The sequence below is a fragment of the Engystomops pustulosus genome, chromosome 7 (genome assembly GCF_040894005.1).
Source record: "Engystomops pustulosus chromosome 7, aEngPut4.maternal, whole genome shotgun sequence".
Lineage (NCBI taxonomy): Eukaryota > Metazoa > Chordata > Amphibia > Anura > Leptodactylidae > Engystomops > Engystomops pustulosus.
The window spans coordinates 73,003,984-73,017,715 of NC_092417.1; the positions used below are offsets into that span (position 1 = coordinate 73,003,984).

The window sequence follows — 13,732 nt, forward strand, 5'->3', positions numbered from 1 at the left end:
TTGAAATTTAGGGGGATATTTATCAGGGCCTCTGCCCTGAAATAAACACAAATGATAGCTTATTGCTGACACTTGCAATTATTTACCCCAATCCACCACCTTCATATCAGTGGGGCGTGAGGGGGGAGTGGCTGGCCGAGCGGAGGGCGCGGCTGGTCGAGAGTGGGCCGGCGCGGGACGTTACTGTCCCCACGCCTGCACACTCGCTGTAGTCACATGTGAAAAGTCGACGGCTGCGTTTATTTCTACTGCAGGCACCTTCAGCCTCTTGATGTATCGCTATCGCTGGCTTATGTTCAATATCCCCCTTAGAATGTTTTGGAGCTAACTTGTGTTGAATGATCTTTTGTGATGTCATATCATGTAATGAGTGTTGTGACCGCAAACAACAAAACTGAAGACAATCAAGCCTGTCATTATCATGGCAAACGGGTTCTTATTGTACAACCCTGTACAGTACTTCAGCAATTTTAAAGATTTAAAAAGCAAAGAGTTACAAAACTGTTTGCAATGAACTGGAAATAGAAAAGATAGCACTTTTTGTTTTAAATTCCATTATATAGTACACCGTATAAATTACAGAGAATTCCGATGCACAAACGCATCTCGCTAACATTTATCAAATGTAAATTGGATTTCTGTGTCTGCGTTCCATTTTACGTTGCAAAGTCTATCCATTGAGTCTGTCACTTAGATAGTGCTAGAGTCCCAAGTGTCACGCTATCACGTGTGACAGTGCTCCAGATCTGGAACGCTGCTGTTGTTGCAGTACCTCAGGTTATTAGGGATGTGACAGTCTGTGTAAGTGATGCCCCCATTTGGGGCGTAAATGGGCTGCAGTCTGAAACCTCCTTTAAGGAGCTGGTCATTGTTTAAGGAGACTATTTGGAAGCTGGTTTCCGTCATCTCCAGGATTGAGTTGTCTTTCTTTGTTCCCGCCTCACAATAATCGTCTTTCCGGCGACCACGGTTGTATTTCCATTTCTGAGATGTGTAGCGGCCTTTTTTGTGCATGTGCCAACAGAAGATGCTGAGGAGGACTACAAGTACAATAATTACTGCTCCCCCAATAAGCCCTGCCAGCAGAAATGGGGAGCCCATGCTCTGAGTAGTTGGCTGCTCATGGCTGGAGGGGCTGTTGCTGCCATTGAGCAGGGAAGCTTTGGTGGTGGCCTCAGTACATACAGTCTCTTCACCTGCCCGGTAGTTATTAAATGCGTCCAAGGGAACCAAACAAATCCTGTATGTGGACTTGGGCTCTAGATTTAATAAACTTAAGTGTTGTTTCTCCCCACTCAGTATACGCTCATGCACAATCCCCTCAACCAAACTGTGTCCCATTTTGACCCATGTCAACTTATAGGACACAACAGTAACAAAGGACAACCAGCTGACCTGAACACTTGTGTCATTTATAAATCGAATTGAGAGTTGGAGTCGTTCTCGGATGGGAGGGGTAACTTTCACTAGGACCACTATTTCTGGCTCAGGCACAGTTGTAGGTTCTAGTGGTGGGGTTGGTGTTGGGACTGTAGGTGTTGTAGTAGGAGTAGGGATCATGACAGTTGTGGGAAGTGTGGTCAAAGGTGTCGTTGGAGAAGGTTGGGTAATAGGAAGTAACCCAGGAGTGGTTGTAGGACAAGAGAGTAGATTGACATTAAGCTCCCTTACTGCCATCCCCCGGAAATGCTCTGGTGCCTGGCACATGAAAGCACGGACATTAATAGCAGCTGGAAGAGACTTGAGCCACTCAGTCACCCATCGGATACCGCAGTCACAATACCAGGGATTGTTTCTTGCAGTCAACTGTTTTAGATTTGCTAAGTTATCAAAGACTCCCTTAACCAACAACTGGAGCCGGTTGTTTGAAATATCTAATCTCTCGAGCTTGTGCAGTTTGGCAAATGCTGAAACGGGGATATGGTTGATTTGGTTGTCCTGCAGGTTCAACTTTACCAAGTAGGTGCCCTGGAGATCAGTAGGAGGACTGGTGAGGGAGTTGCGTACCATAGAAAACTCCTTAAGTTTGGGTAAATGACTGAATGTGCCCTCGGCAATACCTTTGTTCGTTAGGAGATTGCCATCTAGGATCAGTCGTTCTAAGCTGGTCAGATTCTGAAAGGCTTGGTCTGAAATTGTAGCAATGCGGTTCTCATCCAACCGTAGCTCTTGCAGACCAAGTGGAAGTCCGACAGGCACACTGCTCAGATGATTCTTGGAGAGGAAGAGGAGTTTTAGGCTTACCGCTTCCCGGAAGGCTCCATCTTCCACACCGACTGTGGAGATGGAGTTATCGTCTAAATGTAACTCTTCCAGTTTTAACAGCTGAGCAAGTGCCACCCTTGAGATGGTCTGGATGTTGTTCTCTTGGAGGTGAAGCACTTTGACATTCTTGGGGAGATTCATGGGGAACTCATCCAGTTGGTTGCCATACAGATAGACTGTGTGCACTGACTGGACATTGTGCAGTTCAGCAGGAAATCCAGCATTGTTAATTTGGTTATTGTGGAGGTAGAGCACTGTTACACCCTCCGGAATCCCAAGAGGCACTGAGGTCAAACTCCGCTCATTACAGTAGACAAAGTTCCGGTCACATCGGCACACGGTGGGGCAGGCCCTAGAGAGACTTATCTGCATGGAAAGCCCAAGTGCAAAAATAATCCACGACTTCAAAAATGGCACCCAGTCCATGGGCCAAAGTACTGTCCGTAGGCCCATTTCTGGTTGAGGGAAAATAAAAGGCCCTTGCTAAAATTAGAGGTGCAAAAGCAAAGATGAAGTGCAAATCTCAGCATTTAATGTGCTTGTGTCCGGCCATCAGGCAAGAAGTGTGCTCCACACAGCTAAAGGTGCAGTAATCTTCCACTCCTGCCAGTGTCTTCCATTGATGGGGATACTGCACGCTGCATTGATCAATGGAGAATAATCTTTTTCTTCCCAGGTATAAAGTTAGTGACACTGAGCAGGATTTTGGCACAGTGCTTCTCCTGAAGGCAATATAGTCAATGTCTTCTTAGTGGAGGGTTCTTTGTCTATGGAAGATCTGCTTCAGTCTCCAACCACTGGACCTGCAAGAAGAAAAAATATGTTATTTTTTAATTGTCACCAAACTCTATATATATGTACATATTTGTCACCATACATAGGAGATGCCCCTTAAAGAGGTACAGTAGTCTGAAGTCAAGAAGTACAAGCCTTGCCACTTGGGAAACAACCATGTTTACATTGGGGACAGGAAAACTTAATAACAGGTAAATGCTAGTTAATGTCGCCTGGTATCAGCAATTTCATACTGGGGAGAGGCTAATGTAATATTAGTGGTGTTAGTGACAGGGTCAGCTCCAGGTTTCAGTGGGCCCTGGGCGACAGAGCCTCAGTGGGCTCGTATGTAGTGAAATCACTTGGCAGCATTAAAAATTCTGAAACTAAAACAGATTCCTGTGCCCTAAAATATTCCCTAGTTTATTATCCCAAACAGCCCCCTCATGAGTATTTTATATAAAGCCCCCCTCAACCCCATAGATTTCTTATGTAGAGACTTATGTGGGCCCCAAGCAGCTCTGGGCTACGGCACTTGCCCAGGCCCTGGCGCCGGCCCTGGTTAGTGATGAGAACTGCACCTTCCTGTTTTCATGATCCATGAACTAGTTAATGCATCTCCAGTGCCAAGAAGCTTTAGAAACATATTCTCATGTGTATGGCTGATATCAGGTGCTCCTCTTATAATGCTTTTCTACTAATACAACCTCCAACTATTTACCTTCATATATGGTTGATATGAGGTCAGCTCATCTTATAATACTGCTGACCTTTTATAATCTTCAGGTTACTGGCTCTTTAAAGGCCAAGATTGGAACAGTTTACAAGCCAATTTGCAAAGATGCTAATGTAGTTAAGCAGGTCAGTAAATCCGCCCGGGCCTGCAGCAGTCTGGAACAATGCCTTCATCCTTCTGAAGGGATTTAGGATTCTGACAGTGGAAATGTTGCGGGTGCTGCAGGTAAAGATAGATCTGCTAATTGTTACAGATAAGAAATGAAGGAGATGAGTCATATCATCCCCATCACTAACCATGGAGTGTCCATCCCGGATGTCAATAGGATAATCCTCAATTTTGGATTTACAAAGGATTTTTCAGCCATTTTAAGATACATCTGAAAATAATGTAAAATGACTGGTCAGGGTAGAAAAACACTGCAGATCCAAATCATCAACTATCTATCTATCTATCTATCTATCTATCTATATATCTATCTATCACAGATCTCTTGTCTAATCTCATATCTATCCATTATCTGACACCTATCTATTATGTGAGGTCTTCTCTTGTCTGATCTACTATGCCTGCAGTCAGCTCCTTAGGGGTCTAGAATAGGCAAAGGTTAGTAGAGGGGATAGCTGGGGTGCACAGGAGATCGGACACCGCACATGCAGGATTGTAGAGGATTTGTTACAGCAATGTGTGACACAACAAATGTTTCCATGTAATTCACATCCTGCAAGTCATGTGGAAGGGATAGTCTGCTGACTGCAGCACCCGGGCGCTCCTGGCATCCAGTCCCTGCTGCTGACAGATAGACACTTGCAGCAAAAACTGCACAAATAAATAATTCACCCGCCTTTCCCGTACAATTCAGAGAATGCCAGCGGGGAACACGAATAACCCATATTTCCAGTGTCACAGAAAATACGCGCTTCTTAAAGCAATCATCTGCAAAGGAAAGCAGAGACTTGCCGCTCACATGAGGCTCTCCACAATTCACAGGAACACAGTTCTCTTTCATTGAAATCTCAGATTTTCAGTCCTGTGAAGATTAAATTGCTGACAACTGACAGCAACAATGGGGGGCGCAGGTGAAATTGCTGCCGGTAACAAAGTCTGCAGTCCCTGGAATAGTAAATACAGGACTATGTCATCTGACACCAAGAGGAGAAGGATGGTGCCCTATCACCATTATATCATCTCACACCAAGAGGAGGATGGTGCCCTATCACCATTATATCATCTCACACCAAGAGGAGGATGGTGCCCTATCACCATTATGTCATCTCACACCAAGAGGAGGATGGTGCCCTATCACCATTATGTCATCTCACACCAAGAGGAGAAGGATGGTGCCCTATCACCATTATGTCATCTCACACCAAGAGGAGAAGGATGGTGCCCTATCACCATTATGTCATTTCACACCAAGAGGAGAAGAATGGTGCCCTATCACCATTATGTCATCTCACACCAAGAGGAGAAGGATGGTGCCCTATCACCATTATGTCATCTCACACCAAGAGGAGGATGGTGCCCTATCACCATTATGTCATCTCACACCAAGAGGAGAAGGATGGTGCCCTATCACCATTATGTCATCTCACACCAAGAGGAGAAGGATGGTGCCCTATCACCATTATGTCATGTCACACCAAGAGGAGAAGGATGGTGCCCTATCACCATTATGTCATCTCACACCAAGAGGAGAAGAATGGTGCCCTATCACCATTATGTCATCTCACACCAAGAGGAGAAGGATGGTGCCCTATCACCATTATGTCATCTCACACCAAGAGGAGAAGGATGGTGCCCTATCACCATTATGTCATCTCACACCAAGAGGAGAAGAATGGTGCCCTATCACCATTATGTCATCTCAGACCAAGAGAATGATGGTGCCCTATCACCATTATGTCATCTCACACCAAGAGGAGAAGGATGGGGCCCAATCACCATTATGTCATCTCACACCAAGAGGAGAAGGATGGTGCCCTATCACCATTATGTCATCTCACACCAAGAGGAGAAGAATGGTGCCTTATCACCATTATGTCATCTCACACCAAGAGGAGAAGGATGGTGCCCTATCACCATTATGTCATCTCAGACCAAGAGAATGATGGTGCCCTATCACCATTATGTCATCTCACACCAAGAGGAGAAGGATGGTGCCCTGTCACCATTATGTCATCTCACACCAAGAGGAGAAGGATGGTGCCCTATCACCATTATGCCATCTCACACCAAGAGGAGAAGGATGGTGCCCTGTCACAATTATGTCATCTCACATCAAGAGAAGAAGGATGGTGCCTGATCACCATTATGTCATCTCACACCAAGAGGAGAAGGATGGTGCCTGATCACCATTATGCCATCTCACACCAAGAGGAGGATGGTGCCCTATCACCATTATATCTTCTGACACCAAGAGGAGGATGGTACCCTATCACCATTATATCTTCTCACACCAAGAGGAGAAGGATGGTAACCTATCATCATACTCTGATACATGTGGAACTTTGCAACTATCTGGCCATGATCCAGGTCATCAGCCATGTTTGTAATTGGGGGAAAGTACAATAAATTATGGCCTACATTACTTTCCTGGACCTGTACTACATACATAGGGGGGTATTCATTATGTTTTACATTATTTTCACTTCTAAATCTTACAAACCTACCATAATGCACCTGTAACTAACTGTTGAATTGTTTCATTTGACAATCCTAACACATTCAGGGGTATATGGTGTGTGGCACCACTCCTCCTGGTGGCATGAGCACATAAGCAGTGTTACATAGGCAGCCATGTGGCAACATTACTTGTGCAGAGTATGATGCCATCCTTTGGAACACCTTCAGAGGAGTATTTATAGAGAATACAGCAGAGAGCACCATCCAAGCAAATGGTACCTACCAAACCACCCACCAATGATGGGGAACTATAGCATATATAACATAGTGACTTTACAGTAGAAGTTATAGTAAATCTTAATCTACTTTGTGTTGTTCCTCACTCCTGTCATAGTGCACGAGAGGTGACAGAGCATCAACTGGAGATACTCAAGCCCCGATGTCCTTCAGAGTTTTTTCTATTTCACGTCTTCCATCTCTAATCTGCAAATTGCTGTCTCTGTAAGAGCTGAATGCATTATACTAGGAGCCCAGATCAATCCAAGAGCCATTAACACGGCCAATTAATATTCGCTGCTATTATCAACCCGATATAAAATGAAGACATCCACCCTATCACAGGGCCAGCATTGTAGATGTAATGATATAAGTGCTCCATCTGTCATCTGGGTCTATGTCAATGCATTTAGGATGATATATCTAGTCCTATGTAAAATCACAAATAGAACATTGTCATATCAGGGTGGGTTATCCAAATGCCAAACACATTCCTGCTTCCCCTAAAAACACACTCACAGTTCTGCTCTGGATGATAAAACACTCCTACTGCACATGACAACGGCAGCCCTGCTACATCTGACATATCTAAGCTGCAGGATATTCAGCCCTGCCATATTTGATGTATTCGGAACAGATACATTTAGTATCTGAAGTACTGCTGCTTCTGACATACCTTAGCCACAGTTACCTGACATGCTACACCGCATATCGTATACTGAGATGTGCAGCATAACCTCAAATCTCTCACATTTCATCTGACAGCCTGAGCTTCGCAGAATTAGCCATTTCTGACATACGCAGCTCCACTGCACCAGACCCTCAGCTCTGCTACATTTGTCACGTGTCATTCGCTGAGAGAGGACAGCTTGGCTCCAATTACTGCGGATGACGTGAGTCTGCATAAAAAGATCCTCTAACTGGATTATGGTCCTAACTCAATTGTGACAGTCACAGTTTATCCCTCTTAACGCTCCGCGCTTCGTGTCTGATCGCGCAGTCTTGTTGCCGAATCTTCTCCTTGTCGTGTGAATTGAATCTCAATGGGGTCTGGGATGTTGTAGAACAGCTGCTCCTGGGGCCTGGCACGTCTGCTTAACCCATTCAGCACTGGGCGGAGGGGCGTACTATGTGGATAGAGAATGGCGCAGCTGTCTCCATTGTCATCTTTTAGTAAAGACAACAAATTGTCTGCAGCACTTGACAAGTTAATAACGATCCCGTTTGTAGCAGCGTGTTATTACATCTCACATTAGCCAATCAGATGCCAGCGCTCGGCGGTGATTACATGGAAATGTCCCTGGTGTAAAACGACTTCGATTTATTTATATACAAAAACACCCCAAATTCCAGAGAAAACCAGATGTGTCAGGATTATCCCATCAGACATAAAAAAAAGCAAAAATATTGTTTTTTTACAGGAACGGAGCCAATATAACACTGTAACCGGAAGAACAATCCAAATTTTGTTGCAGGGTTACATGTAACAACAACTTTTCTACAAGAGCCTGTAATAACTCAGGCAAGGATTACTAAGGAACACTGCCTCTAGTGGCCACACAATGCTACTGCTACACAAAGAATGGTAGGGATGGATAATACAGGGTTAACCCTGAGAAAAACCTTTTTGAGGCCACAATTATCAGACATTTAAATATCCACCTCTAACCCCTGCCACAGAGACGACACTTCCGTCATCCACCTGAAGAACACATAAGCCAGAAGAAGATGAACTATGCAGGGCTGACTACACCCCACTAAAGCCCTTAATAGCAGGGGTGGGGGCAGGGTGCCTAGGCTGCAAATCCAGATTTACCCAACACCCTTGGACCAGCGCAGCAAGATTCACACTGATCTCCAGGCAGCGGACGAGTTCTGTGCAGAGATACAGCAAGTAGATCATCGAGGAGCAAAAATGGTGGTGCCCTGTGCCATCAGAGCCATTTAAATGCCAATGGCAACTTAGCCAGCATTTAATCAGTTAACACCCTCACTTCTGATGAAGTTTGGGGTAGGGTCCAGGGGGCCTAAACAAGCAAAATTCAGTATCAACCTGAACTCTGGTTCTGGTCCGTGCAACACTCCTTAAGAGTACAATCATTTAGGGAAGGTTGTAAACTCTGTGAAATAGGCGTATCTGTGTAAGTGCACACTATGGACTAGTAAGGTCAGTATGAGCAGACACTCAGATCTATACATTACTTATTATACAGGACCATTTTCCTCCCTCCTGTCCTAAACATGGAAGGGGTTGGAGCATGACACAATCATCTTTTCTCTGCTTCAGTGATGTGGCATTTAGGGCTCCAGTCATATCACAGTGTAAATGGATAGATCAAATGTATAATGCAAAGGGCTGTATCGTCATAATAGTGTAAGAAATCTGTGGAAAAAACTTATATCAGAGGTAAAAAAAAAAAAAGAATCATAAATCATAGTCTGCATATCCTCTGCACCGTCCCTTTAAATGAAGCAGTGATTCTGCTGAGGAGGGCACTTCCTACCCGTCGGCAGCAGGAAGCTCTCAGTGCCCGGTGTCAGGTTTGGTGCCCAGACCGCTGGTAACCATAGCACTTCCACCCAGAGAAGGTGAATGTCGGAGGCCTATTAGACGAGCGCTTGTGGTTTTGCTTACACGCTCATAAAGCTCCCCGTTCTCCCTCCCAATCTACATTTGGAAGCAAATTCCATCCCCGCTTAATAAACAGAGGTCATTAAAAGCTCAGCTTAGAAAATCAGAATTGTCTGTAAGCACCGCCGAGCGCTTTAAGCAACTGCACAGACAAATGCAATAAGAATTTTATGGCTCCAGCTCTGAATGCAGAATGACAATTTGGTTATCACAAGGGCTTTCTGACATTGTAGGGGAAACACCGGCACAGAGCGATCCTACTATAAGCTCGGATATTTAACCCCTATATGTATCCTATAGTATTTGTACTCTAATACGTTATCAACTGCTGTATATGTGTACTAAAGTATCTGTACTCTAATATGTGACTTCCTACATGTATCCTATAATATATGTGCTCTAATATGTGATCATCAACTGTATATGTATCCTATAATATCTGTACTCTAATACCTGACCTCATTTATGTATCCTATTATATCTGTACTCTAATACCTGACCTCATATATATGTATCCTATAATATCTGTACTCTAATACCTGACCTCATATGTGTATCCTATAATATCTGTACTCTAATACCTGACCTCATATATGTATCCTATAATATCTGTACTGTAATACCTGACCTCATATGTGTATCCTATAATATCTGTACTCTAATACCTGACCTCATATATATGTATCCTATAATATCTGTACTCTAATACCTGACCTCATATACGTATCCTATAATATCTGTACTCTAATACCTGACCTCATATATATGTAACCTATAATATCTGTACTCTAATACCTGACCTCATATATATGTATCCTATAATATCTGTACTCTAATACCTGACCTTATATATGTATCCTATAATATCTGTACTCTAATACCTGACCTTATATATGTATCCTATAATATCTGTACTCTAATACCTGACCTCATATATATGTATCCTATAATATCTGTACTGTAATACCTGACCTCATATGTGTATCCTATAATATCTGTACTCTAATACCTGACCTCATATGTGTATACTATAATATCTGTACTCTAATACCTGACCTCATATACGTATCCTATAATATCTGCCTGACCTTATATATGTGTATCCTATAATATCTGTACTCTAATACCTGACCTCATATGTGTATCCTATAATATCTGTACTCTAACACCTGACCTCATATGTGTATACTATAATATCTGTACTGTAATACCTGACCTCATATACGTATCCTATAATATCTGTACTCTAATACCTGACCTTATATATGTGTATACTATAATATCTGTACTCTAATACCTGACCTCATATATATGTATCCTATAATATCTGTACTCTAATACCTGACCTCATATACGTATCCTATAATATCGGTACTCTAATACCTGACCTCATATACGTATCCTATAATATCTGTACTCTAATACCTGACCTCATATACGTATCCTATAATATCGGTACTCTAATACCTGACCTCATATATGTGTATCCTATAATATCGGTACTCTAATACCTGACCTCATATATGTGTATCCTATAATATCTGTACTCTAATACCTGACCTCATATATGTGTATCCTATAATATCTGTACTCTAATACCTGACCTCATATACGTATCCTATAATATCTGTACTCTAATACCTGACCTTATATATATGTATCCTATAATATCTGTACTCTAATACCTGACCTCATATATGTGTATCCTATAATATCGGTACTCTAATACCTGACCTCATATACGTATCCTATAATATCTGTACTCTAATACCTGACCTCATATACGTATCCTATAATATCGGTACTCCAATACCTGACCTCATATATATGTATCCTATAATATCGGTACTCTAATACCTGACCTCATATATGTGTATCCTATAATATCTGTACTCTAATACCTGACCTCATATACGTATCCTATAATATCTGTACTCTAATACCTGACCTCATATACGTATCCTATAATATCGGTACTCCAATACCTGACCTCATATATATGTATCCTATAATATCGGTACTCTAATACCTGACCTCATATATGTGTATCCTATAATATCGGTACTCTAATACCTGACCTCAAATATGTGTATCCTATAATATCGGTACTCTAATACCTGACCTCATATATGTGTATCCTATAATATCTGTACTCTAATACCTGACCTCATATACGTATCCTATAATATCTGTACTCTAATACCTGACCTCATATACGTATCCTATAATATCTGTACTCTAATACCTGACCTTATATATGTATCCTATAATATCTGTACTGTAATACCTGACCTCATATATGTGTATCCTATAATATCTGTACTCTAATACCTGACCTCATATACGTATCCTATAATATCGGTACAGGCGGTCCCCTACTTAAGGACACCCGACTTACAGACAACCCATAGTTACAGACAGACCCCTCTGACCTCTGGTGAAGCTTCTGAATGCTTTACTATAGTCCCAGATTGCAATAATCAGCTGTAAAGTGTCTGTAATGAAGCTTTATTGCTAATCCTTGGTCCCATTATAGCAAAAAAGGTTTAAACTCCAATTGTCACTGGGGCCAATTTTTTTTTTTATCTTGATCTACAATTATAAAATATACAGTTTCGACTTACATACAAATTCAACTTAAGAACAAACCTCCAGACCCTATCTTGTACGTAACCCGGGGACTGCCTGTACTCTAATACCTGACCTCATATATGTATCCTATAATATCTGTACTCTAACACCTGACCTCATATGTGTATCCTATAATATCTGTACTCTAATACCTGACCTCATATATGTATCCTATAATATCTGTACTGTAATACCTGACCTCATATGTGTATCCTATAATATCTGTACTGTAATACCTGACCTCATATGTGTATCCTATAATATCGGTACTCTAATACCTGACCTCATATGTGTATCCTATAATATCTGTACTGTAATACCTGACCTCATATGTGTATCCTATAATATCTGTACTCTAATACCTGACCTCATATGTGTATCCTATAATATCTGTACTGTAATACCTGACCTCATATGTGTATCCTATAATATCTGTACTGTAATACCTGACCTCATATGTGTATCCTATAATATCGGTACTCTAATACCTGACCTCATATATGTATCCTATAATATCTGTACTCTAATACCTGACCTTATATATGTATCCTATAATATCTGTACTGTAATACCTGACCTCATATATGTATCCTATAATATCTGTACTCTAATACCTGACCTTATATATGTATCCTATAATATCTGTACTGTAATACCTGACCTCATATATGTGTATCCTATAATATCTGTACTCTAATACCTGACCTCATATATATGTATCCTATAATATCTGTACTCTAATACCTGACCTCATATATATGTATCCTATAATATCTGTACTCTAATACCTGACCTTATATATGTATCCTATAATATCTGTACTCTAATACCTGACCTGATTTATGTATCCTATAATATCTGTACTGTAATACCTGACCTCATATGTGTATCCTATAATATCTGTACTGTAACACCTGACCTCATATGTGTATCCTATAATATCTGTACTGTAATACCTGACCTCATATATGAATCCTATAATATCTGTACTCTAATACCTGACCTCATATGTGTATCCTATAATATCTGTACTCTAATACCTGACCTCATATATGTATCCTATAATATCTGTACTCTAATACCTGACCTCATATATGTATCCTATAATATCTGTACTGTAATACCTGACCTCATATATGTGTATCCTATAATATCTGTACTCTAATACCTGACCTCATATATGTGTATCCTATAATATCTGTACTCTAATATGTGACTTCCTATATCTAATCTACAATCAGGGTTGGCATTTGGGGGGCGGAAAACTGGGCATTTGCCAAGGCCCCCCTGGGGACCCCTGCATGTGGACTTTTGTGGACATATATTACCCCTTGGTTGGATGCCCGGGAGAAGATGCTTATCATCTATCTGTCTAGTTATCAATCCTATAACTTGTCGATTTCAATTGATCTTCTATTGTATCTGCCTCTCTTACCTATCTCCTATCATCTATCTAGCTATCTATATATAATCTACATTATATGTATGCATCTATAAATCTATCATCTATTTATAAATCTATCATCTTTCATATTTATCTTCTATCAACAATCTACCTATCATCTTTCTCTCCTATTAAATTCTCCTACAGTCCCATATTACAGATACAGTACTTACATACTACTGCTTGTAACTACAAAATGTGGCTGAGTGGGTAACACTTCTGCCTTGCAGCGGTGGAGTCCTGGGTTCTAGTCCCACGCAGGTTAACATCTGCAAAAAGTTTGTATGTTCTCTCTGTGTTTCTGATCTCATGTATGTATTCTATGTGCAGATTTCTGACCTCACACTGT

General features: G+C 41.5%; 1 protein-coding gene across 1 annotated transcript in view; it reads right to left on the reverse strand.

Annotated features, from left to right (window-relative positions):
- Positions 1–416: 416 nt before the first annotated feature.
- Positions 417–13,732, reverse strand: part of FLRT2 (fibronectin leucine rich transmembrane protein 2) — a 39,104-nt gene continuing 25,788 nt past the window's right edge. The window contains exon 2 of the mRNA XM_072116728.1: positions 417–3,068. Coding sequence (XP_071972829.1) covers positions 724–2,718 — 1,995 coding nt within the window. The 5' untranslated portion in view covers positions 2,719–3,068 and the 3' untranslated portion in view covers positions 417–723. The remainder of the gene's footprint in view (positions 3,069–13,732) is intronic.